At 40.7% G+C, this 26036-nt stretch overlaps 1 protein-coding gene across 1 annotated transcript in view; it reads right to left on the bottom strand.

Moving 5' to 3' along the window:
* The window catches only part of cobl (cordon-bleu WH2 repeat protein), a 60024-nt gene that overhangs the window by 8622 nt on the left and 25366 nt on the right, over window positions 1-26036 (bottom strand). Inside the window, 5 exon segments of the mRNA XM_037784579.1 lie at window positions 663-984; window positions 4432-4447; window positions 4449-4591; window positions 7960-8569; window positions 19958-20140. Coding sequence (XP_037640507.1) covers window positions 663-984; window positions 4432-4447; window positions 4449-4591; window positions 7960-8569; window positions 19958-20140 — 1274 coding nt within the window.

Below are 26036 nucleotides of genomic sequence, written 5' to 3'. Positions count from 1 at the left end.
TAGAACCATAACTCTGAAACTCTGAAGTTTGAGGGTGCCAGCTTTGACTGCAACTCAAATATAACACATGGCGGGAACTGCGCTTGGTTATTGCTGCTGGCACAGTTTAAAAGCTGTGGAAAGACTTCCATAGTTGGCTGAAACAGTGATGGGTGTCACTTTCCAGGTGAAATACAGGTGTGGAACTACACTTGCTCAGCAAATGCAAGAATCTGACTAATACATTTCTACGCAGGTATAAGTTATCGGTGGTTAGGCTGGCTCAGATCGACAGCAAGGCGACTGGCACATGTACTGTACAGTATTATCTTCCCTACCAGGAAACCAGGATCTATTAAAATGTATTTAAAAGTAAAAGGTGACAGCAATGGGAAACATTTGAGGTAGAAGATGAGTAGGAGTCCGCAAAAAGCAAATACTGGGAAGCATGAGGCTGGATAGACGCTGGGAGTCATTCATATTCTCTTGAGGCCAATGCAGATGTCTCAATGTGCCTCACCATCATAAATGAGACTGTGCATCATTTTGATAGCCAAATACGGCAAATTAGGTAAATATAGATATAAAGTATATGCTTGTCAACATTTTACTTTCCTCCCTCACTCTTGTAAACCCCTACTTCCCTGCCTCCTCTTCCGTGATTTCCATGACTTCCTCTCTACCTGTGTCTCGATCCCCAGGTGGCACATCCCTCATCGCTGTCACTGGAATTGTCCCGCACCGGTCCTGGCGGTCTCTCTCCTCCGACTCCGCTACTACCATCCAGAGACAAACTCCCGTCTGGGGATGTGGGTTGGGTGTCAGATGGAGAGCTGACCATGCCCGAGTCCTCGCCCTCTGCCATGCCCTCGGAGGCAGCGTAACCCTGGTCGGGCAGGCTGCTGCCACCGCTGCTGCTGCCCAAGGACGCGGTCTCCTCCTCGGGTGTTCCAGTTTCTGGTTTCCGGGAACTGGCTGTGGAGCTTTGCATGGAGTGGAGCCAAGCTGGGAGAGGATAGAGATAAGTCTTAGCACAGTATTGGGTGTTATCACTGTCCTTTAAGACTGTTAGCAACTTTAGCATTCAAATGAAAGGGTTTCCAATGGCCTAAGGTTGTGTAAGGGGAGTCTAAAAGGACTGAGAATGAGTGTTTTTTTCCACTCATGCCATGCATTAACTTCAAAAAAATGTTATGCCTCATTTATTTTTCTCAAATCCACAAACCTTAACAGACTTTCAGACTTTCAAAACACCACAACAGATCATGAGGACATTTGTTTGAAAAGAAGCACAGGATGCAGAGCGAGCAAGAAGAGCAAGTGATGGAAGAAAACAGAATGAATGTTGAAACTAACGTAAATACTTCCTCTGACACCACACACATACACACACACACACACAAACCAGAAAACACAAGCCAAATATACAAACACAAGCCCGGAGCACGACCACTTGTGGCTTGATAAAACAGCTTTAATGATGTGTGGGCGGAATTACTGTAAACAAACCCTTTTAATTAGATTTTTACAGTACTGTTTTAGATTCCAGTGAAAGATAGATATTGCTTCATACCCTCTCATCTCTCTAGTACAGTCATGCTCTGGTCAGTCCTGCGGGTTTTGGAGAACTTATTTAGTCTGTCACTGATCTCATTGAACTCTAGGCCAAGAGAATAAAAATCAATGTACCATTTGGTTTTCAGCAGTCCCGGCCCAGCATGCACAGGACTGGGAACTCAACAGGGGATTCTTGAAAATGAGTTTAACAGTGAGTGACCTTGCTTGTAATACCAGGTGTCTGTGAGTGTGTGCATGCATTTGGGCATGCATTATGCTCCAATATGTCTTCCTATGTGTGTGTGTGTGTGTGTGTGTACTGGGCCTGTCAGTTTTGGGCCTGGTCCTAATGGTGTGGAGAGAACAGTCAGTTCCAGGAGATGTGGTGATGACTCACAGGGCTGTCCTCCCAGCTCCTTCCCAGCAACAGCTTAGTCATGCCAGCTACAGCCACAATCAGCACACACACACACACACACACACGCACAGACAAGTGCACGTATACACACACACACCGTCTTCTGCTCTCATGCGTATACACATGTATATGCTTGCATTACAAACACACAAGTAAACATCCACATGTAGTTCTCAAACTTCCAAGTCAATATGACCTTAGGCACATGCTTCAGTTAAAGCCAAACAAAAAGTGTCCCAAGCAAATCAATACTGTGACGTGGTTACTTGTCAAAATGTAACCACGGCAACCCATGCACAATGCCAAACCAAAGTCCTTGAATCTTGATCCAGTCTTCAACTGTTTAATTGAAAAATGGCTTTCAGACATAAATATATGTATATATGTTTTTCAATCACAACACAGATTGCCTTTACAGATAAGTGTGTGTTCATTATCACAACTCTACAGGCTAAATGAGTACACATCATCCACCCAAGTTACTAGGCTACAAGTTTTAAACCATAACTCGGCTTACAATTTGCAGATGGCAAAATCATATTTTACATACATTAATTGATTAGATCCTGTGACACCACATATCGTAACGTGATAAAAACAAGTGGCTCCATTCCCTTAACATAGTCACCACACAAAAGAGCATTTTTTTCAGCATTTCTTAACATGCATCTAATACTACAGTGCTCAAAATTGTAAACAAGTTGTTTTAGGATACAGTCTTCCTTTAAGGCCACTCTGGTGTCTCGCATTTTTTTTCAGCCAAAGATCCAAATCATATACTTAGTTTTTTCTCTGGATCCCAAACACCCATTTTTCACATAGTGTTGTCACAACAAAAGGGTCATCTTGGATTTCCTACCCATCATTTAAAAACAAACCATGAAGCATTCATGCAACTATAAGCCTTCACAATAATAATAATAATAATAACAAAAGTCCTACAACAAATCAGTGTTAAGTGTCATTCTCTTTTCTAAGTAAAGGTCTTCTATTTCATACACTTATCATTAAAATACATGAGGCACCACTACCTAAAAGCAACATGTCATTGATAGATCACCCTTTCCATAATAGTGCCAAAGGCAGCATGCATTCAGGTGTCACATTCTTAACCAAGCCACAACATCAAGCACACAGAGAGAGAGAGAAACATACGCTGTCCAACTATTGATCTGCAGATATCGCATCACCAAAATATTGGCGAATAGATATCACATGGCCTCGCCTCACAGCCTCTTGTGAGCATGTCGCTCATCAATCACGCTGTTAACTGATACGTCCAGGGTTTAGCTCATCTGTCCTTGTATAGCCTTCTGACCACATTCTGTGTGTCCACTTTTAACTCAGCTCTGATCTCATGCATAATCTATAACAACCAACGGATCAAGTTGAAATACAAAACCACCAACGGTATATACATACATTTGTAAAAAAAAAAGAAAAAAAAGAAGAAAAGTGAAATTGGAGAGCACTACTTGCTTTCACTTGCTGCATTTTGTGTCCTTAACAGAATCAAATCCAAACCATCACAAGCACAGGTGCAGTTGGGTTTACTGCAAAGTGGCTTCTGTGAGGCATTGTGGCACCAAGTGAAAGCAAGTAATAGAAATGAGGACGATTCAAATAATGCAATAAGACAACATATATAAAAGAGTACAGAAGAAACAGTAGAACATTTCTTAAATGAATGAGAGGAGGGTGGTGAACATCAGAGGGAGGTCCAGCAGAAATAAGAAGGGCCAAGAAGAAGCAAAGGGAACTGATTGGATTGGATTGTCGGACGATGGGGGGGTCAAGCCAGAGAGAGACTTCAGGAGTGTTTGGAGCGCAGACGCATAGGCCCACAGCAGTACACTATAAAGCAGGGTGCGGGGTGGGGAGTAAAGAAAAGAAGAGGTGAGATTTGAGATGGATAGATCATGAACATTGCACTTGGCGGTGGGCGGCGATAAAAACTGCATTCAGAGAAAAACCTAAAAGTAAAGAAAGACATTGAGGACGACAAAACGATGCAAAGAACACATACAGAAAGGTGGCTTACGTACGGTTCAGCATCACTCAACAATGTCTTCCATTATACATCTAATACATTCCCATGTACTGTATAAATGCAACAAAAAAGGCACTCCAGTTGATTGGTGTTGACCCCCCGGCCCTGACCTTTTTGGACCCAGAAGAAATAAGAGGGCATAACAGGTTGACATTTATAGATATGAAGCACCTTGACCTCACATGGCCCCCGGTATCATTTAACAACTCAGCTTCCCGGGGAGCTGATGGAGAGTTGAAGCATGTGAGGACAGTATTCACATACACACATGCGCACAAAAAAGGTTTGGCAGTAAAGGATAGTTGCGAAAATACAACCTCTGATTGTGAGGAATGAAATAGAAGTTCGAAAAACCAGGAGAGCAGCTTCTAGGAAAGAAAAGAGAGTGAAGGAAAAGGGAGAGGGAGGAAGTCCATCTGGAACCTACACTGGGGAGCTGCTTCCCTCCACCTCCATGGGACTCTGCGGGCAGCTGCTGTCTGTGGGCTCAATGGGAGGGGAGGACAGGGTAGGGGGTAGGACAAGCTGCGGTGGCTCCTGGCCCGCGGAGCGACGAGGTTTGGGCGGCGCTGGTCGATCAGCGGTTCCTGTAGGAGAAACAGTTTGCAGGCATGGCAGGCACTGATGGTCATGTTTGTAATAAAAATTAACGAATGTGACACAAATATCTTACATGCAAACTCCTTATCAAAGTGAAAGTAGCACAGAAAACATTATGTAATCATCAAGATCTTTGTTTTTTTTTATATATTCTGGTAACGTCTTGGCTTCTGTGTATCTGTGCTCCACTTCTCAGAGACTGCTTGTTATTCAAAGAGTGGTTTCTTTATCCTTGGATTTTTCTGGTGATGAAGTTTGAGTTTCTGTGTGCAGAACTGCTTCCTTTGTCTGCTGAGCCACGGAGGTTATCACTGTTAAAGTGCTGTAAGCTACTCTTGTGTTTACAGTGCATTCATTTGGAGGTTTTTTACCATTGCTCCTGTGGAATTTCACATTTCTTGGAATTTACTTGACTGCTGTATGTAGTGGAGGGCCCAAACTTGGCAACAAAGGCCTGTTGAGTATCAGCTGAAGTTTCAAGAAAAGCGACAGCAACAACTGGTTGTTGCTAAATTTTTAGTTTAGATAAATCCTGTAAAAACTTGAGTAACAATAAATGTGTGCTAGGAACAGATCTGTTGTTTTACTTCTTAGCTGCATACTCATGCCACTGTGACTTTCAGTGTTTCTCTCTTCCAACTTGTATTCAATCACAAACCAATATTTGTGAACTTTTACATATTTTTAGGAAATTAAAGTCTTTATGACATTTAGAATTTATATTATATTAATATCGGGCAGCTTCATCAGACGTAACTGCCAGTTTACCGCTTTAAAACTGGATGCCTATGGTTTGCAAAAAGCGCAAAGTGCAAAAGCTTTATAACTGTCGTTAGAGGCAGACTAGCTACAGGTGATGTCAGTCAGTGTTAGATATTAGCATTATGTTGATATTCAAATGTTCCATATAATTATTACTTAAAAGGGTAAATCCCTGATTTTGTTTTTGCATTCAATAGCACTCCCACGCCCTAACATTTCCTCCATATTTCATGCCCAAAAAAGGGTACTAATTGAAAAAGCAATGTGGCTGCTAATGTAAGAAGAGGCAGTAAGAAAGGAAGGAAAGAGTAGCTGAATACAGATGTGTGATGTATGCAGACTATGATACACAAAGCACCGGAGACGGGTGATGCTAACAGAAGTGTGGACTGATGAATGGGACAAAGTCGATCTGGATAACATATTGGGTTGTAGGGGGCAAAAGCACAATGACTGTAAAACAGCATTGTTGAAATATAGCTACCTAAATGTCCTTATAGGACTAGTGATGCATCAGCGCGCTGTGTCTTAGTCAGCAGGTGCCGTCGACTTGCAACTGTATCTGTTTACTCTGCTGTCGACGATAGGAAGGAACTGAAGCGGCATGAAGGGCTGAGATGATAAACAACACCATCACAACCTTGACAGCCTCTGGACCGATTGAATGCTCTTTTCCTATCTATAAAACCCTAAAAATGTGCAGAGATGCTAATCCTTCAACAATTTCTTCTTATTTTTTCCCCTCGTATTATTGTTGCTGTGTTCACATATGTTCTTCTAAATAAGCACACATAGACATACACTGCACTGATGCCTTTTGGTGCTCCACTAAATAACCGTATGATTAATGTGGATGCAGTCTCAGAAACACAAGTACTACATCACTTTGTCAATATCAACCAGTGGAGGTTGTGTTGACGAGATTTAAAGACACTAATTTACATTTTACCCGGACGTATCTGCTTCGAGCTGATCAAGTAGTGAAACGAATATTTGCACATCCTACACATGCATGTTTTAAATTGATATTTTAAGCTTCTACAGTACAATAGACTTTGACGAGCTGAGGTAAATAATATGACCTAATACCAGGCACTAGAAGAAGCAATGGTATAAAACCAAGATTTAGAAGAATACCAAAGAGTAATTCTATACTACAGTATTACTTTTAGTTTAACAGTGTGAAGCTTGAAGATCTTTATCACCACAAAGCTTCCCAAAGCAAATGCCATACAGTTCACAGTGATGAAAAATGATAACGAAAGACTAACTGAAACCTAATAAATGTACCGTGTACATTTCTATCTCTGCCTATACAAGCACGAGGGCACCACCCCACACTGTACGTGCAGGGTGTAGTTGTCTTGCCCTAACGTGTGCACCAGCTATTCATTCACTGTCAAATATGTACTGCTTATGTATAACAAAGGGCAGTTGTCAGGCTGCACTGAAGAACATCTACTTTTATAGTCGCTGCATGTGAAAAAGTTGGTGTCGAGGTTGTGTGCAGCACAAAAAGGACTACAAATACACATTTGAACTCAGTGAATACTTTCTCACACACTGTAAAGGAAAAGAAAAAAAGAGTGAAAATAGGGAGTGAGTCAAAGCAAAAGAGAAGGTATTGCACTGTCAGCAGTGTCAGGATATATAGAGAAAAAAAGAAGTTAGGTCTGTAGATGTATTACTGATCCACGTGCTTTCTGTTCTATCCTGACTAATGCAATAACCTCCTCATACTTCATCCTTTCTCTTGCTTTCATCCGCCATGTCCATCATTCTCCTCTCCTTAAACCCCCTCTAGTCCCCCTTGTTTCTACCTTGCTACGCTGTCATCCCCGCTGCCAAAACCTTCCCATGCTCCTTCCTCTGAACTCCACTCTGGTACCCTCACCTTTTCTCATCCCTGTTTTTCCTGAGGTCTGCGGCTCTCTCATCTCTGCCCCTGTCAGACACCACAGCCCTCTGCTGCAATCTCACCCAGCTACGGAGAAAGATCTAGGTCATATAAAGATCAATGTGAGGCCAGCTAAAGTTCAAGTAGATCCTGTTTAAATCTATGATGGATCCGTCTGTCTTTGTATCTGCCAGCTTTGAAGGTTTGTGTGAGTGGCTGCATGCATATGAGAGAAATAAAGAGGGGGATTGAGAAAGAGAGAGAAAGAGAGAGGGAGAGAGAGAGAGGGAAAAAAGAGAGAAAGATAAGAAGAATGTGAGGGATTGATAAGCACAGGCGAGAAACAAGGACTGTATTGTCTCATAGGCTGTGATGAAAACCAGCTCCACTAGTTCCTGTAGTTCAGCCATGACTTGCAGACACATGCACACTCACACAGTCTTTCACAGGTTATGATTGTCATTCTTGACAGTTTGATGTTCCAGATGTTGCAGCAGTGTGACAGCTCATTTCTCCGGGGCAGACACTTTCTAGGAAAAACACCTAGAAGAAACTAGGACTGTTTCACCTCTTTAATGTACACAGAGAGTGTTTACCATCACTGTGATCAACGGCGAAGTTCATTCTCATTGCTTCTAAAATCTGTGTCAGGTGTAGGCTTTTGAGTGAGTGTTATGACATTTTATAGATATTTACCCATTGCGCTGTGTCTGTTGTTCTCAACGTCATCCAGTTTCAGGTTCAGGGCCGACTCGGTGTCCGACCTGGAGCTGCTGGCTGAGGTCACCTCTTGATTTAATTTGGCGGCTGCGCCGCTGGCCTTTTCCGATTCCTCCACCCTGCTGCTGGAGCTTTTCGTAGCGGGCTTGGCCAGAACAGACCCGCTCGCGGTGCTGCTGGTGAGGGTGCTGCAGTAGGAAACGGCCTGGTCTAGGTCAGGGTCTGAGTCGTCGAGGCCTTGGCTGAATTCAGAGCTGGAATCCTGCACGACCAGGCTGTCGGTGGTGCTGCTGCTAGGGGTCGGGGAGCTGGGGGTCGGGGTGGCAGCGCACACAGGTGGAGGTTGTACTACTGTTTTGAAGAGGACTGGTTTCACTGTTTGCGTTACCACAACGGCATCAGATGCAGTGTTTGACTGCGCCGCCTTGTTACGGTAGGCTGGGGTAGGTGTTTCAGTAGCGAGGCTATCAGGGGTGGGAGCGGCAGAGGTCGAAGTGTCTTCAGGGCCTGGGGTGATGGAGGATGGGGTGGGAGGAGGGGCTGGAGCCTTTCTTTTCCTCTGCTGGCTTTCTGAGCCGAGGCTCATCTGGTAGAAAGTAAGTGAAAGAAAAGGAGAGAGACGGTAGAAAGTTAATTTATCTGAGCACCCTGTGCATATATGTGTCTGTGTGGTCTAACCATAAATCAACCTAGTCTACCAGAACTGAAGTAGAGTTCACCACTGAGCAATTAAATCAAGTGGATATCTGGCTGGCGTCTGAGTCCTCAAATCCATCAGAGTGCCAACATTCCTTTTAAATTATCCTACAAGACATATAACGTCTGGCAGTGACACAGTTGATGCAGTGGTATTATTTGTGATAGTCCATATTGATACTGTGTGTGTATTTCACTGCGGTGTTTCTCATAATATTTCAAGGGGACATCAACCATTATTCAAATGTAATGCTGTCTTGTACTCATAATACCTAATCACTGAATCACTTCAGGGGTGTGAAGTGACAGCTCAGGTATTAGCAAACTGATGTAATTTCTTCCGTGTGTGTGCAAACACAAAACAAAAACATCTAGAAACTCTGTCTTGTCATGTGTTTCCCGCATCTCCAACGCTCGGTTCAAACACGACTATTGGCAAGATACAACTTGAGTCACTTAGGGAAGAAGTCAGCGATGGGGAAAATGTAAATGACATCAAGTGACATTCGGCTCAGTGGGAAAGTTCAACAGAAATCCAACAATGGTTGTTTCGTAACTTTAAGACCGTTTTCTGTTTTTCATAATGACGGTGATGGAAAAAGAAACACAATGCATTCTTGATGGTTGGGGAGGATCTTTTAAATAGAAGCTTGCATGAGAGGAGGATAAAGGAGTGAAGAGAGAGAGAGAAATAAAGGGGAGGCGATAGGATGAAACTATGAATCATCACCAAACTAACAAGTGGGATATTAATCTGTTTTATTCCATCGGGAGATGAGACCATTCACACCCGCCTGTGCAAGTTGATCTCACTCGGTGTGAAGTCAGTTTTCTAAGAATCAATTTAAAAGTGCTATGGACAGGTTTCAACAGTATGTCCTTATTTCTAAGAAATCCCAATTGCTGCTGCTGAGCTCAACTTTTTTTCTGCAGAGAACATGCCCGGAGCTACATGTAGCATTGGCATCATGCAGCAGGACAAGAGAGACATCAGGCCACCTTGCCTCTCTGCAGGCAAATGGGTTCACACATGTGAACTCAATGAACTCAGTGCATGGCATGCTATGGAAATCCAAATGGCCCCCCAACTGGTTGTCTTTCTCCTCCTTGGTCTCGCGCTTCTCTCCCTCTCTGGCATTCATACATACATGAATACAGACATACCAGTGGATGTGGGCCAAAGTTGAAGCTGAAATGGATGACTGACTTGCCTATGAAGATGGATGTGTGCGTGTGTGTGCGTGTGTGTGTGGTGTTTGTGCATGCATGTGTGAGTGTGTTTATGTGTGTGTGTTCCCTGCAGAGTGAAACGTAAGACTGCAGCCAAGCCCTGCTATGAAAGGAAGAGAGCTGTGGCTTCAACACACACATGCACACTTTTCAATGTGATTGTATGAGTGCACACACATGAGAAGGAACGGTGTATCTCATATCTCAGGCTGAGCCGGGGTTGTATGGATTAGGGAGTTGTTAAGGGTTGCAGGGTAAGTGTGTGCTGCTCTCATGGTCTCTATTGGCGCCATGACTGGGGAACACAGCATGTACTTAAGATTGTTAGAGGCTGTAGCCAAGTCTCAAGACTCTGTATTAGACCACGTTCAAGGTCGAAGTGTACATTAAGTTAGCTGACGGTGTAAATATGATTATGTATACACTGTGTTATGTGTGTTGTTTACTGCTTTTTGACCCCCCCCCCCCCACCCCCCCCCCCCCCCCCCCCCCCCTCCCCCCCCCCCCCCCCCCCCCGCCACTCCTCTCAAGGAAAAATAGGGTATGTCATCATCAAAATGATCTTTCAGTTTCTGAGAAAAAGATAAGCCTTTTTTTTTTTTTTTTAACAGCATGTTTTGCTGCGAGCTAGAGGCAGGATCTGGCCACTTCTGCTCATGTCTCAAGTCAACCTTGTGTCATGACATCACAAGTCAAGTCACAACAAGCTAAAGGATATGCCAAAGTGTCAAGTGGATTCTCAAGTCCTGACGCCCTAAGCTACAGGTCAAGTCATGTTGCAGCGGATCACGGAGCAGAAACAATGTCAACGAAATCAATGCAAATCTGTGGAGGTGAGTGATGAGTTCACTATAGAGCACTTCTTTCACATTATACTATGAAAGGCACAGTATAATAATTAGGTGAAGCGATACACTTCTTTCCATTCAAATTTACTGGTTTTGAAATTGATTAATCATATATCATATAGTAGATTGTATTTAGGTAGGCTATTGAGACAAAGAGTAAGGTTTTTCATGATCAGACAGACCTTCCTCGCTGTGTATTTTAATACACTCTTACTACAAGAAACACAACCAACAAGTCACCAGAAGTCCACTTATTTCTGATGACTAACAAAGGATGTAGGGACGTCATCATCAGCCACCATCTGATTATCTGACGTCCTGGTTTCCATGCCAATGTGTTTTTGTTTGTTCTACAGGAACTCCACTAACAAGAGCAAAATAGAGAACTTGATGACAGCTCATCAAAGATTTCCTGTTTTCTCCGCATTGTTTTTCTCTCTCATACGTGGTGCTTTGACTGAAGACTGTTTTAGATCTATTATTGACGGGATACACTACAGCAAAAATGTTTTTCGGTAACACTTCCTATGACGCCCATGTCTTTAATGCATTATAAACATACTAGTAAAGTATGTAACATAAAGTAAAAATTAATTTTTACAATGTTTTGTATGTTATTCTTGCATAGAGTTAATGATATTTTTTTCACTTTACTTAAAGCAAACAATTGACACTTAAAGTAACGTATAATCACATTATAATGCACTATAAAAAGATTCTAATGTATTATAACTATTGGTATTATAACACACACAAAAAAAATGTCAGTGAATGACCAACTATTATGAAGTATTATGATACTTGACCTTATAGGTCATTATTAAAAATGCTTTATAATGTGTTATAATCATTGTTATAAAGCATTATGACTTTTTATGAGTGCTTATAACTATCATTATACAGTGCTATAAGTAGATTGTAATGCATTATAAGTATGTTTATAATGCATTATAGGCATGAGCGTCATAGAAAGTGTTAACATTATTCTGACTAATACTGTAGCATAACTAAAATGTAGTGGAGAGAATGAAACAAATAAATACATTGCACACATTTTTTGGTACATTTTACCGTGTAACCGGAGTCTCTCCCACCAATCACAGCTGGTCAATACAGAGCACTACCACCAATCAATGCGCACATCCTGAACAAGCAGTTTTTAATCCACCAACATGCTTCTGTGCTTTTACCCTTCTTGTTTGGTTTTGTATAGGCTCTGATTTAACACGACTGAGAAACAACGCAACATATGTGGACATGAGCATATGTTAAAGGGAATGCGGCCTTTACACAAAGCCGCATAGAGGGCCATGCAAGGACAGTCTGGTGTGTCCATTAAATTTTCCACTCTATGGTTCGAGAGGCCCCATGTTGGAGCATGTTGATCAGATAGGGCCACCCATGGAGGCTTCAACCTGGTGGCGTGACCATTCATCAGTTGTTTTGAAGGACTCTTGATGGGTGAGGGGCTTTGTTACAGGGCAACATTACAGCGCTAATGTGGAATGTGAAATGGAGTATGTGTGTGTGTGTGAGAGGGGGTTACACTGTACATGTGTGTGTGCTTGTGCATGTCGAGGACATTCATATATGCATGTGTGTGCGCGCAGATGTATGCGTATGTATGTGCGTGTCAGAGATAATAATAGCAGCTGAACTGTCTCAACACTGAGGGCACAGAGGTCAAACACATCCAAACAGTGGGCTGGAAGACAGTTAGCGTGTGTTGGGGTTATTGTGTGTGTGTTATAATGAACATGTGTGGGTGTGTGGGAGGTATGATGAGAGGAGTTTTATGTTAAATGTCTTAACAATGTATGTGTGTGTGTGTGAAAGGGGAGGGGGCGTAGAAGAGGCTAGCTAAGGATAAGGAGACACATGGCTGACCCAGTTCCATTGTCGTCTACTTTGTCCTACTAACCCACTCGAGTTGAATGTCTAGAGGTTAGTTCAGAGGAATCAGAGTAGCAGCAGTAGTGAGTTCTCACATATTAAATGTTTATAATTTTTCCTTCACACATGACTTAAATGATTAACCAACCATCAAACCAAAGCAACAAAAAGGCAGATCAGATAACATGCATATGCTGTGCGGATAACAAAGGGTATTCACTGATTGCTTTCTAATTATAATCCACAACAGAGCAGTGATTACCTCTCTAAAATTGCAATACATCCTGATTATGTGTTTGCTGTAAAGCCACACATGTTTAGAGGAATCCTAACCCACACACACACACATACGTTCACTTCATTTGTTTGTCCCATCTTTCATACACAAGATGTTTTGACAGCTTTAAGTGCAGACAGAACCTGTCCTACATAGGCAGAATTGCAGGGTGACGTGTTCCCCTACTCCAGGCCCCTAACTCACACTTTCACAATCTTCAAGGTCAGTGCGTAACAAAAGAAAGCTTATAGTGCGTATACCTACAGTACACACAACTACAAGACCAAGCAGACATACAGTACACAGGACGTGTCCTACATTATTATGAACAGTATTTATGTTGTTAGTACGCAGCTGTGTGTCAAAGACCAAATTCAACAACAGCATAAGAGGATGAGGTTAAAAAAATAAATAAAACAATTGTATGTACTGTTTAATTTAAGGCACAGAATGTAGCATTTCGGGGGTTTTATTGGCAGAAATGGAATATAATATTTAGTATGTTTTCTGTAGTGTATAATAACCTAAAAACAAGAATCATTGTGTTTTCGTTAGCTTAGAATGAGACATTTATATCCACATACGGAGCGTGGGTCTCCTCACAGAGTTGGCCGATATGTTTCTACAGTAGCCCAGAACGGACAAACCAAACACTGGGTAACGGTACAATACAATACAACAGTATCCAAAAATATTGTAGTTAGATTCTGTTTTTTGCTATTTTTCATAACAAAATACTTCTAATTTACTAATGTATGTATTTGTAATTGAATTTTTTTCAGACTAAGATCAGAATATAAGGTCTTATATTACATTTCTTTGTCATTTACATCAAGGCCATTTTGAAGACTTATTTAAAATGCACATTGCCCTTCTAGAGCCAGAGCACCTGCTGTTTTCATCTTTAGCCCAAATTAACAAAAACAGCAAGGAAGGATGAAGGACGAAGTTGAGAGAGATGAACGGAGGACGGGCTGGCCTGTTTGCTTTGGCAGCAGTAGCCTCCTTTTTTCTCTGCTCCCAACTGATTCAGAATAAGATTTGTTCCTGCAGAATACAAGGAGATGCAGTGGAGCCATGTGGCAAATGGGTAACATCCTTCGCTCCAAACATCCCTCCAAACCTCTAATGACGTCTCACATCAGGACAGCCAGGTCACCTTCCTTCTTCCTGTCTTTGCTCTCTGGTTCTCGATATAATTTATGTCTCCTTCATTTTAGTATTTACATATTTATTTTATCTTTTTCAATTTTATCTTACTTATTTATTTCCTTTATTTTCTTTCCCTTTGGTTTACTTATTTTTGACACTGTTCTCAAAATGCAATCCAATATCTTTTCTATTAACTGTTTCATATTTGTAAATGCAAAAGAATGTGGTGCGGCGATTTGTGTAAATGGAAATGAGCACTGACACAACGGTGTGCTGCTGAACGTATAATCCTTCGTTCAATAAAAATATTTGAAGAGAGATATAGAGAGGGTGTGCATCAAAGGAAAAGCTCATATCAAGGGGGAAGAAAAAAAATGAAAGAAAAAAAAGACAGATGAATAGCAAAACAAAGAAGAAAAACAGAAGCAAAGAAAGGAACAACCCTTCATTACTGAGCACGGATCCAGTAGCAACTTGTGTTTTCTCTGGCTGATTGAACCAGAACTGTGCATTAGAGCAGATTAAAGTTAGCTACCGTTGTAGACAATTACGCGACTGATGGATGGCTATGAAAAACAAGCCTCCCTCTGCTGCCAAGCTCTCTACTTTCACACAGTGACAGATCATCAGGGGGAAAAACGTAGCCAGCTCGATCAATCAAGAAGCCACACAGACGCAGGCAGGAATGCAGCACATACAAAAACAAATTCATGCAACGCAGAAAACAGGAGGGGACAGTATTGGTCTGAAAGCTCCGATTGCTTAACACACAAGCACAACTGAATGCATGCAATGCATTACACATAACGCACACACATGTCCAGACAGCTGTCCCAGAATGTCACGTTGTCAGGCATCATACATATCGGTCAATAGGGGCCTACTACGCCCAATAGTAGGTTTTTATCATCTATTCACATGGTAGGTCACCAAAATAAGGTATAAAAGAACACGACAGTGACCTCTAGCGACCGTAGTAATTATGACAGAAGCAGAAGTGGAAGTCAGGTGCTGTAGTGGAGTTCAAGGCCCAGGAGGCTGGGATTCGCATCCCATGTGAAACCAACGATGTGTAGTTGTCTTTGTGTTCACAAGTGTTAAAGTGAGGGTAGGCAGTATATTTTTGGCATCATTGGGCAAAAAATCCATAATAACCTTTCAGCATATTGTACTTCAAGTGTTCTGAGGGATAACTAGACTTCTGCTCCTCCTCGTGGCTCTGCTTTCAGGCTTTAAAAAATCTAGCCTGTGACGGGAGACTTTGACCAATCACAGGTCATTTTTGCTCCATTTCTACCCACTGCAGTTTTAAGTTTTGCTTTCAATTTTGAAACAGTTATTTTAAGCTAAAACATAATGTTTATCCCTAAACATAACTTAGTGGTTTGTTGCCTAAACCTAAAAAAGTTGGTAGTTTTGTTGCCTTAACCTAAAGAAGCCTTTTCGTTTGTGTTAAAAAAATGTAACGTTTCACGTTTCATGCAGTTTTACATGTTAGAATGTGTTGTTTTATGTTTCGCTTTCACTTTTACAACATAATAGGCGTAGTAGGCCCCTACTGACCCACATATATGGTGCTTATAGCGACTGATAACGTACATTTAATGGCCTGATGACAGTCGATCGGGTGCCCAGACATGTAGTTTAGACCAAACAGAAAGCTTATTGAGGAAAATACTAAAACTATACTTCTGTCTCTCACAGTAGTACTGCAAACTGCCATAATTAAGACCTGATCAGCAATCACATAATGTCTTGGGTAATCTTTTGTCAGCTTTATTTCATTCAGTTTCAACAATGCAACTGCTACCATGGTTCATTTATGTGCTTCCAACTGAAAGTGACAGTCATCAAATTTTAAATCCCACATCAGGGTTCACTTGTCTTTGCAAACAGATGTGAAGTGAATTATGACTTTCTCCAAATGTCTTTCCTCTCCTCTCTGGCTTGTATCACCTTTCTCTGGCTTTGGGTTTAACAATAAAGTGTGCTGTGTGCAACCAGAATTGTATTTGTGTTGTATTGGACCTTGCATGATTGGCTACATTACAGATTAATTTAAAAGGTGTTTACAGTGAGTAATGTAGAAAGACAAGTTAAACTTGCTGTGTCATTTGGTGACAGGAGTTCAAAAATGTCAGTTAAAATAAAATATGGGAGCAAATAAAGTGTAATAAAAACTGAAAGTCTATATTGAGCTGTAGGTAATCCATTTTAGAAGATTTGTAAACTTTTATTACAGACTTACAGACAGCCTGCTTACTGCCACTGATCTTATTACTACTTCACCTTCTGAACTTCAATGTCGCTCGTCCTCTGTTGAACTTTTCCCCTGTCGTGTCCTCAAGGCGAGGTTGCTGCCAACCAGATTTCATGCTGTACTGCATTTTTGGAAATATGATCCCAAAGCTTATGCATTGTTAATGTTGCACAACCTAAATACACACAAGACCTGATGCTACCTTACTTTGACTCTGTCTGTGACCCTCTAAGTCACTCAGTTTCTCTCTTTTGCTCTTTATCCTCTCTCTCTCTCTCTCATTCTCTGCTGCTTCAGTTGTTCTGTCTTTATCTTTCAGTCTTCCTGCACACACAACACACGCACAGGCACAAATGCACTTACTCAAGAAGCACCTTCTGTTACTGAGCAGTGAAGCAGAAAACTCAGAATTTCTGCGAACTCCTTTATCACAAGACGCAATGTAGACATGGCTTGCTTTCCAAACCACAATAACAGATTGCCTATCGTATCACTGCTGGAAAAAAACAACAACCCAAAAAACAAGGTTGTGCTTCTCTGAACTCAGCGTTCCAAAACATAATTTAAATCAGTGCTACTCTCATAAAGACAGACACAGATTCTTGATTGTTAAGCTGGAGAAACAGAACTGTAAACTCTGACCCCATGACGACTCCAAGCATGTGTAAATATCCGATTCTCCTGCAGTCGAATATGGCTTTAGACTCTTCCTGGAATACTGGGTAATCTGTTTTTAGTGCCGCAGCTGTTCTCATTCTCACTACTGGATAAAGCAACCTGTCCCTCAGACATGAGAGGTCAAAGATCTACTTTCATTACTTTAAATGAAAATGATCGTAAAGAGAGGTGTTAATATTCTTGTTTCAAAACCCTGACATCAATCCATATTGTGTAAAATATTGTACAACTACACCGATGAAATACAATGCTGCAATATAGTGTTCAAGCAAGAACCTCCTTAATAATACTGCAAGTATTTACACAAGTTTTACACAAGTTACTTAGCTCATCCAAACAACTTGCAAAAAGTAAATTCAACATGAATTTAGCTTCAATTCTTAGCCCACCAACGTTAAAAAAATGAAAGCAAAGAGTGCAAGGGACAGAGTCACAGTGAAATGTTATATGTAGCAAAAATATCCCCTTATCCTAAATTGATCATTTGTGATCCACAGTCGATTATAAAGAGATTCGTGAGATGATGTTAATCCGACTATGTTCCTACTATGATTTAAATGAGAGCCCTTAATGATCTCTGCCTCTCCAAAGTCTATTTGAAGCATTTAGCTTCGTTATAACAATCTCATCATCCTTATAGCTTACATTATGATGTCGATGTCGATTACTGTGTCTTGTAAGTCACAATTAGTTGACCACCTAAGCTTGTTCGGCTCAGAGGGAGGCCTATAATGAGGACAGCCATCATAGAGAGCTGCCCACTTCCATCCCATGACTTGTGGACAAACCTGTATTTGAACTATTATATTTCAAAATTTATAGCGTGACATCGGTTCTCGACGGAGCTTGAACTTTTTGAAGATGATGCACTCCTCTGCTGACACGCAAAGTGTTTCCTTGTGTAGCTTAATACTGCCTCCGGCAACTACTGCACAATGCCAAATTTCATGTAAATGTGAAACTACAACTTGGATTGTGACTGTGATGCGATGTGATTTGACATGTATAATTGTCACGCAGAGCTCTTTAATGCCAATGCCCCTGAGAAACTGTCCTGACAAGACCTGGCTGCTATGACTCCCTTCACTGTCAGCGAACTAAATCATTTTAATCACTTTGAGACAACAAACACACCTCACACCTCACACCTCTGTGGCGTCCTCAGATGACACTGACTAATCACACATACTCTCCTTATGAAACCAAACAACAAATGAGAAAATAATCAAAAAAATTAATCGACAATGACAATAATAGTTAGTTGCAGCCCTAATCAATATGGTAACCACTTAACTGTTAAAAATGCACATGAAACAGACTTGTCGCTATTCTGTTTCTTCCTGTATAAGATATACACGTGTCTGGAAAACTCAGTCACTAGTTGACCTGCGGCTGAACTGTAGATAAGACCAGCAGAGAACACATCAACAGCCTGTCTCCAATCTCTCTGCTCAAAAAGCAACCCTACCAAACAGAGAAGTGTCCGGCACCACGGTGTGACCTTGCAATGTGTGGACGTGCATGCATATACATGAGACTTTGTGTTCAGACAGGGAGATGGAGAAAATCTATTATTAGACCAGTCATCAAGTCCTCGGATGACCTTCCCAACTGTGAAGCCGCACTTGTGACTCCCAGTGGCGTCTCGGTGTTTCAGCTCTGGTGTCTGTCATAACTCTTAATCCGACTGGTGGTGGACTGTCTGCACAACTACAATTTGCAGTACTAAAAATAATCACAGCAGCTATAAGGAGCTTCTTGAAAGAGTCACAATATACTGCAAAATGAAAAGAAAAAAACATCTATAGATAAAATGACATGAATAACATGAAGGAAGGAAACATCCAGAATATTAGCTGACAATGAAAACTAGCCATATTTATACCTCCTGAAGTGGTCCACTGGTAGCAATGTAACACTTACTCGACCATTATAAAGTTCAAGGGACAGATAATAGAATATTTTTGGTTTAGCTGAACTCTGTTTATTAAGTTTATCCACATTAGAATAAAGATAGCCTCTTAAGGGATACACATGGACTGAAATGAATCATGATCCGTGTGCTTTTATGGCATGATATAATTACTGCCTATCTTTGTTGCTCTCTTATTACTCTTTTATTAAGAGCGAGAGACGTTGTGAATCAGATCATTTCATCGGCTTAGTACTCTCATCATAGATTTCTCAGAAATCTTTTCCGCTCCTCCACTCTCAGCTCAGTTTCGTTAATTAAGCTAAAGAGGATAACACCCTTCTCCATGCCGTCCTGAGAACAAAATTTTCCTCTCGACAACATCCAGCGAGAACACTAGCTCCTCCGAATAAACAAAGCTCATATTATCAGAGGGAGGGAGGAAGGATGTCGGTTGCTAAACAACATTTCCCAGCATGCTGCCATAACACTAATAATGAGACTGCAGGGAGCTGTTGCTCTAATGCAGACGATACAGGTCACTCTGACCTTGAGGAGCTGATCAGACCAAAACACCCAAAGGAAAGGCTGCGTCAAACAGATTACAGCCTTCACACGTACTACTTCAGGTCAATCCTGAGAGTGGAGGGATTCGGGTATTTTACATAATAGGACCTTTTTTCTAAGATGAAAAAACTGGGTTGTGCGTCATCATTATAATCCAAATTATACATCGTTTTTTGGGGGGAATTTATGTGTGTAAGCAGTATGTGTATAAATTAAAATCTGTATGCATTTTCCTGTGAGTGACATGGTGATTTTGTGTTTGTTCTGTGGGGGTGAATTAGTGATTTTACCACACTGGACGTACTGTATGTTGGGTTTTACAATGGAGTCTTATGTCATGATGTAAATAACTGATGTAAATGAAGGCTTTGTTTTCCAGTTAGTAGTATGCATCATGTCATCAATGTGTCTAAATCTGACTAACACATGCAAATTCAACACAGCTCTTTTATCCCCCTCACCTCATAGCCCTCAAAGCTAGTGTGTCCCATGGTGGGTGTTGGGGCTCCGGGTTGCACTGGGGCTCTCCTCTTCTTGGCCTCGGCCTTGGGAGACATCCTGGGTATGTTCATGACCGACTGAGACTGGCCCAAGGTGCTGGGCCGATCTTCTACGCTGGCGACCCCTGACGCAGTGGACAGAGCCTGTGGGCAATGTCAGAAATAAAGACAGTGAGGTAAGACTGACAAGTATGAATGCAAGTATACACATGAGAGCTTTAAGGACAATTTGCTATCAATTTCAAGTGAGTCAGACACATGGCCACTGAGTTAAAAGTGTGTTGCTGTTGCGCCAACCATAACTGAAATGCCTTTGAAGGATCACCTGTAGTGATCTCTGCCTCTCCAAAGGCTATTAGATGCATTTAACTTCGTTACAACAGTCTCATAGCTTATATTACGATGTCAGTCATATTATATATCAAGTATGATGTCTTGTAAGTCACAAGACTCCAAAAAAAACAACAAAATAAACAAAGAATACGGATCATAAACCTCTTGTTTCTTGGCCCAGGGCCTAACTTTCAACCAAATGTAATTGAAAACTTTTACATAGATATCCCGCTAACTAACAAAGACGAGCGTGGACAGGACTAATATCACTGGCAGTGTTGGTTTCAAGGTTTGATTTTATGGTTTAAAAAAAGGACAACTGTATCATAAGCACTTATTTCAGATCTAGATGAACTTTTAAACTGATCTCAGAGGGAGATCCCCTCATTTACAGCATATTCAAGTTTAAAAATGCATACGTGCACGTACTACGAATGCAATCAAAGTTTCTGAAGGCATAGTCCATTCTTCAATCGCAACAATAATTGTAACATTTATTTGACGAAGATGAAAGTGCAACCGCATTTTCAAAGGGTGGCTGCTTCTGACCAAAGCATTGGAACAAAAAAAAAAAAGAAAAGGTTTTCGATATCTGATCAAAGAGATCCCAAAGTGCTCCTGAAAATCTGAATCTCCCCGTGGCTCAGCTTGGTACAGAGCCTTGGCACAACAGGGGAACCAAACCATGACTCACACCCCCATGATCTAAGAAAAGAGCAGTGTATAAAAGCAGATTAATTGATGCGTTCAGACAATGCCTGGATACAGCATAAAAGCGGAGCGAAAAAAGGAACATAAAGTTCAGGTCATTAGAATTAATTGGACCCAAGGTTAGAACTTCTCACAGTGGGGAGGGATGGGAAAAGAACAGTACTTCTGGAAAAAACCCAAAAAGAACGGCCTTGAGGAGAGCAGTAGGCAGCTTCCTCACATTTGGGACATTTCACCTATGTGAAAAAATATGTTGACTCTTGATTATATTTTGATATATTTGTTAAAGCATGCAAAATAATATTATTTAAAGAGATAGTGTGTAGCAAGATTTGTACTTTCTGTACTATTGAGCAAGGAGACAACATTCACCAGGATTATCATTTACCATACACATCTCACCTCTAAGTACATTAACACAGTACAACCTAAGCTTACAGCAGAAAAAAGAAAATCTAAAATATTAAATCAAATATTAACTGTCAGTTTTTCCCTGTGCTGTGTGACTGACGGGGGGGGGAGGAGCAGGGAAAAGGGGGAGGTGGGTTAGATGGCAGATGGGGACCGACAGAACAAAAAAGAAAAGTTGGAAGTGAAGGATTGATGTGATTTTCTATTTGGAATCATAGAAGAAAGAAGCTTGCTTTCACCTCCCCAAGATATAATGTTCAAAGCAGAAAATTCACATGAACTCTGTCTGACTTTTTCACCTGCTCTCTTCAACTCCTTCCCTCTGGTAAACAATCTGATATCTGTCAAAACAGTGAGGGAGGAAAAGGTAGCTGTAGCAAACTTAGAGCAGCAGGTGGGGGGAACCCAAACTCACAGTGTCCTCATAATTACAAAGTTCGTATCTTAAAAATCAACCTATTGAACTTCTGCTGAACTTCTTCACAAGGAACATGACTTGCACACTGTTTCCCTTGGGAATGCCTTTTAGTTCTCAAAGCACTGATCTTGCTACAAAACCACACATGCAAATGTAAAAAAATCTCCAGTGGCCTATGAAAATGTCAGAATCACTCCCTACTAATCACACTGAAAGTTAGTCTAATTTCAGCATAGAGGACAATCCTCCAACATCTACTTTGAACAAAGCGCAGTTCTCCTTTTAGAATAATCACTGTTTGAAATGAAACGAATGACAACTTGCGGTTGTTCTAGAGGCATAGCTTAATACATGTGAGTGAGGAAGACAAAATGGAATACAGAAAAGATCATAATTCTTTGGTGTATGACTGCTGCTTGAGGAATAACTTAACTGCTGGCTGAAAAGCAATGTTTCACTGCCCTCTAAAGTTTAAAGTCTGTTTTATCTCTGATGGATGTGGTCAGAAGCGTGTATACCTGTAACCACACCCAACAGTGATGTCATGGAGTAAAAGGACCACTGGAAGTCATCAAAGCGGGTGTTAAAGTTACTCTTTAAACACAAGCACATAAATATATAGTTCTACAATGACCCACACACAGATGACAGCTCAGTCCTGCTTTTATCAAATGTGTTATACCAGTTGAGATTGATATACTGTAGCACTGATTCTTGCACAAAACTTACATTTTTATTGTACGAGTTAGTGTTGTCACGATACTAGAATTTCTAACTTCAACATAATACCTTGAAAAATATCGATACGACAAAACATTGAGGGTATCAATATTCCTTTTTTTCATTAAAAGATTATTAGCGGTGTGTGTGTCAACTCGCTATCGGAGAGAGCAGAGAGCAGAAAATTCAGCTGGTACCCGTGTATCAAAGCTGCAGAAAAATGAGTATTGAAACAGCTTCAAATATTCAGTATTTATATGTATAAATACTACGATATTTTTGACAACACCAGTACGAGCGCATGTGAATATGTGTTGGCAATAATAATTTAGAAGATACTTCTTGGTTCATGGGCTGAGTGCTTCTTTGTGTCATACTTTAATATCTTAAAATACATCTATATCTGTGCTTGGAGTAACGATATCATCAAAACTATTTATGCTGCAGAGAAATTCTATAAAACCAACAATTTATGTAAAATATAATCATATTTATTGGTGGGCAAATAATTGAGTATGAGTGGTATTGGAGTTTTGAGGTCCGAAAAATTATCCCAAATTGTTGCTTCTGTAACTACATGTGCTGTGATTAGGAGGTTGGGACAGATAGGATACACTTAATAAAGTTTATTAAATTGTTTTACTCCTATGCCTAAAAGTGGGACCAAATTCCTGCCACTTTGAGAATGTTGGTTAGGGCCGATCTGCTACTCAGAGATACTTGATAAATATGGGCCAATCAAAAATAACCTAACATAATCTAAAAAAACAAGCACATTTCCCCTGTTTTAAGTCAGATTGCTTCAGAATCAGCACTGCCCCATAACATGATGCTCTCTGACCATGTTAGTGTTTTAAGACCACACACCGACACACACACACACACACACACACACACAGTAGTTATGCCCCTAATGAACAATTAGAGATAAGAGGCTGGGCTTTTAGTGCTAATGTAGCCAAGGTAGGGTAACCTGATGCCTTTAGGCTGATAACACTGTGTGTCTGTATATGTGTGTGTGTGTGTGTGTGTGTGTGTGGGGTCTGATAACAGCCCCTGGCTGAGAAACAATCATATCAGGGAGAAAAAGCCCAGCTGCATTAAAAGCCCACTGGAAATAACTGAGAAATAGCAATATGAATAAATATAGATTAGCTCCCACTGTCTTAGATACATGTCAGTGTTTTAAATATATTTTACATCAAAGCAAATGCCACATACTCGGTCTGTATTTTGTTTAATTCATGCTCCGCTGCAATATCGTCTTTTTCCCTTTTCATTGGTCTGTCTTCCTTCCTTGTTATTTCTTTCAAAAGGAAGATGTGTCGTCAGAAGTATCTGATGTAGACATTAAAAGGAGGATGAGGAAGACCCAAAGGAAAGCTTAGATCTTGAAGAAGAGGATAACAGTGGTGACGATGAAAACAATTCAAATGTTGACGAGCCAGATGTTCGATATTAGAGGAAACACTAGTGGAAAAAAAGAGGTAGAAGGGTGGAGTAGTCCATCCAGAAGCTCTGTGCTTGACAGGACAGTGAAGTGAACCAGAGTGAGCCGGGCAGTGTGTCCAGCTAATACAATCAAACGCGATATTGATCTGAGGTGAGCCACAGATGGCTGCTGCTGAACTGCAGTTCATGGCTTCAAAATCAAATTAATGTGATTGAGTTATAGATATAACAGGTAGAGAGCTGCTGCTGCTTGATGCAGCGACTAAATGTAAGTCTGGTTTAACATTGATGTAAACCCAACACATACACTGGAGTGGTTGTAGGGAGATGATATTATGGTTCTAGTTTGTTGTGAATCTCCTAAAAGCTGGTCATCACCAGTCATATAGGCTGCTGTGTATCTGGATCCTTCTGGGTCCTCGACTGTCTGTGATTACAGACTGCACACTTTCTCATTCATGGTGACTGACTGTAGAATAAAAGCTATAAATATCGCTACATAACACTATTCTCTACATTTATTTTATTATTCATTTGTAGGAAAGAAAATAAAGTGGGAGCAAGAAGTGCAGGCAGCACCGTTAATACTCCTCTCTGGACCTGTTAACAGACTCCTCTCTGAGTGTTAACAGACTGCTGACTAACCTTCTGGAGACACTTGCTGCCCTCTGGAGGACATCAGTACACATGACCACAACTCAACAAAACATTTGTACATGAACAACAATTCTGTGGACCTTACTCTGTGAAGATTGCCCTGAGCTTAAAGAAATACTTCAGCCTGGCATATTTCCAATAAATGTGGCTATTGTGACTCTATGGCTCATGCTAGCTTTGCAGTTGCCAACTCCGCTGGGAGACGAGGAGTCGCGCAAACCGACAAAAGTGCACAAGCTTCCAACAGCTTTCCAGATAAACATAGTTTTCACGTGAATTGTTTATATAAAAATGATTTGAACAATTGTGTGATTTGTTAAAATCACTTAATGACAACAGACAGCATATTTAAACTGCAGCAAAGATGTCAGAGGCTCGACGGTCATGCTTGTGAAGCTGATTCACTTTTTTGTTATTGGTATGCAGCAAAAATTCACTGACCAGAAACTTGAATGTGAATATATTATTCACTAATGTGATAAGCTTTGACAATATTGGCATCGTCAACCAGCACTGGTGTGACCTGGCTGACACCAGTGTTATTATAATAAACTAAGACTGAAACTAAAACGAAAATAAGCTGTAAAACATAATGTTAGTAAACTGAAACCAAATAAAAACTATATCCTTTAAGTAAAACCAAACTGAAACAATACAGTTAAAATACTAATACAACTCAAATAAAAATTAATGCAAATGAATTCCAACTTAAGTTTTTAGCTATATCACTACAGAATAAAGAGACAGCATGAACTCTCATGACATTAAACCACAGAAATTGAACACACAAGACCTTCTAGGAGATGGCGCTATGCAGCAATTGCTTCACATCGGACACCAAAGTATGACAAAGATTAAAGATTAAAGATTAAACATTATGGCCATTCCGACACATTTCTCCAACCATGTATTTTGTATCTATCTGTAGCTACATACGTCTGAGACATTATATCTGGCTCTAACAACAACAAACTAAAACTAAATATATAAAAACTAAACCTTTCTTAGCAACTAAAACTAAACTAAAATAAAATCAAAAAGTCAAAACTAAAATAAAATAAAAATTAATTGAAAATTAAAAACTATTATAACCTTGCCTGACACACCCAAACAACATTCCTCAATAGTCCAACATACAGAGCGTCTCTAATGTGCCATTTTTGTGTGTTTCGTCACAATCCACCGTGAGGATGACGATAGTAGGCATACGGTATATTATTTAAACACATTGTGTACCCATGCTTAAACAGAGAAGGCTTTTATATTAATGCCATGTGAAAGTACCAGCAACCATGCAAAAAGTGGACATAGCAACAGGAACCCCCGACCCCATGTGAT

Source organism: Sebastes umbrosus, chromosome 11 (assembly GCF_015220745.1).
Source record: "Sebastes umbrosus isolate fSebUmb1 chromosome 11, fSebUmb1.pri, whole genome shotgun sequence".
Classification (NCBI taxonomy): domain Eukaryota; kingdom Metazoa; phylum Chordata; class Actinopteri; order Perciformes; family Sebastidae; genus Sebastes; species Sebastes umbrosus.
Note: the sequence above shows the minus strand (reverse complement) of the source record. Positions and strands in the feature narration are given on the sequence as shown.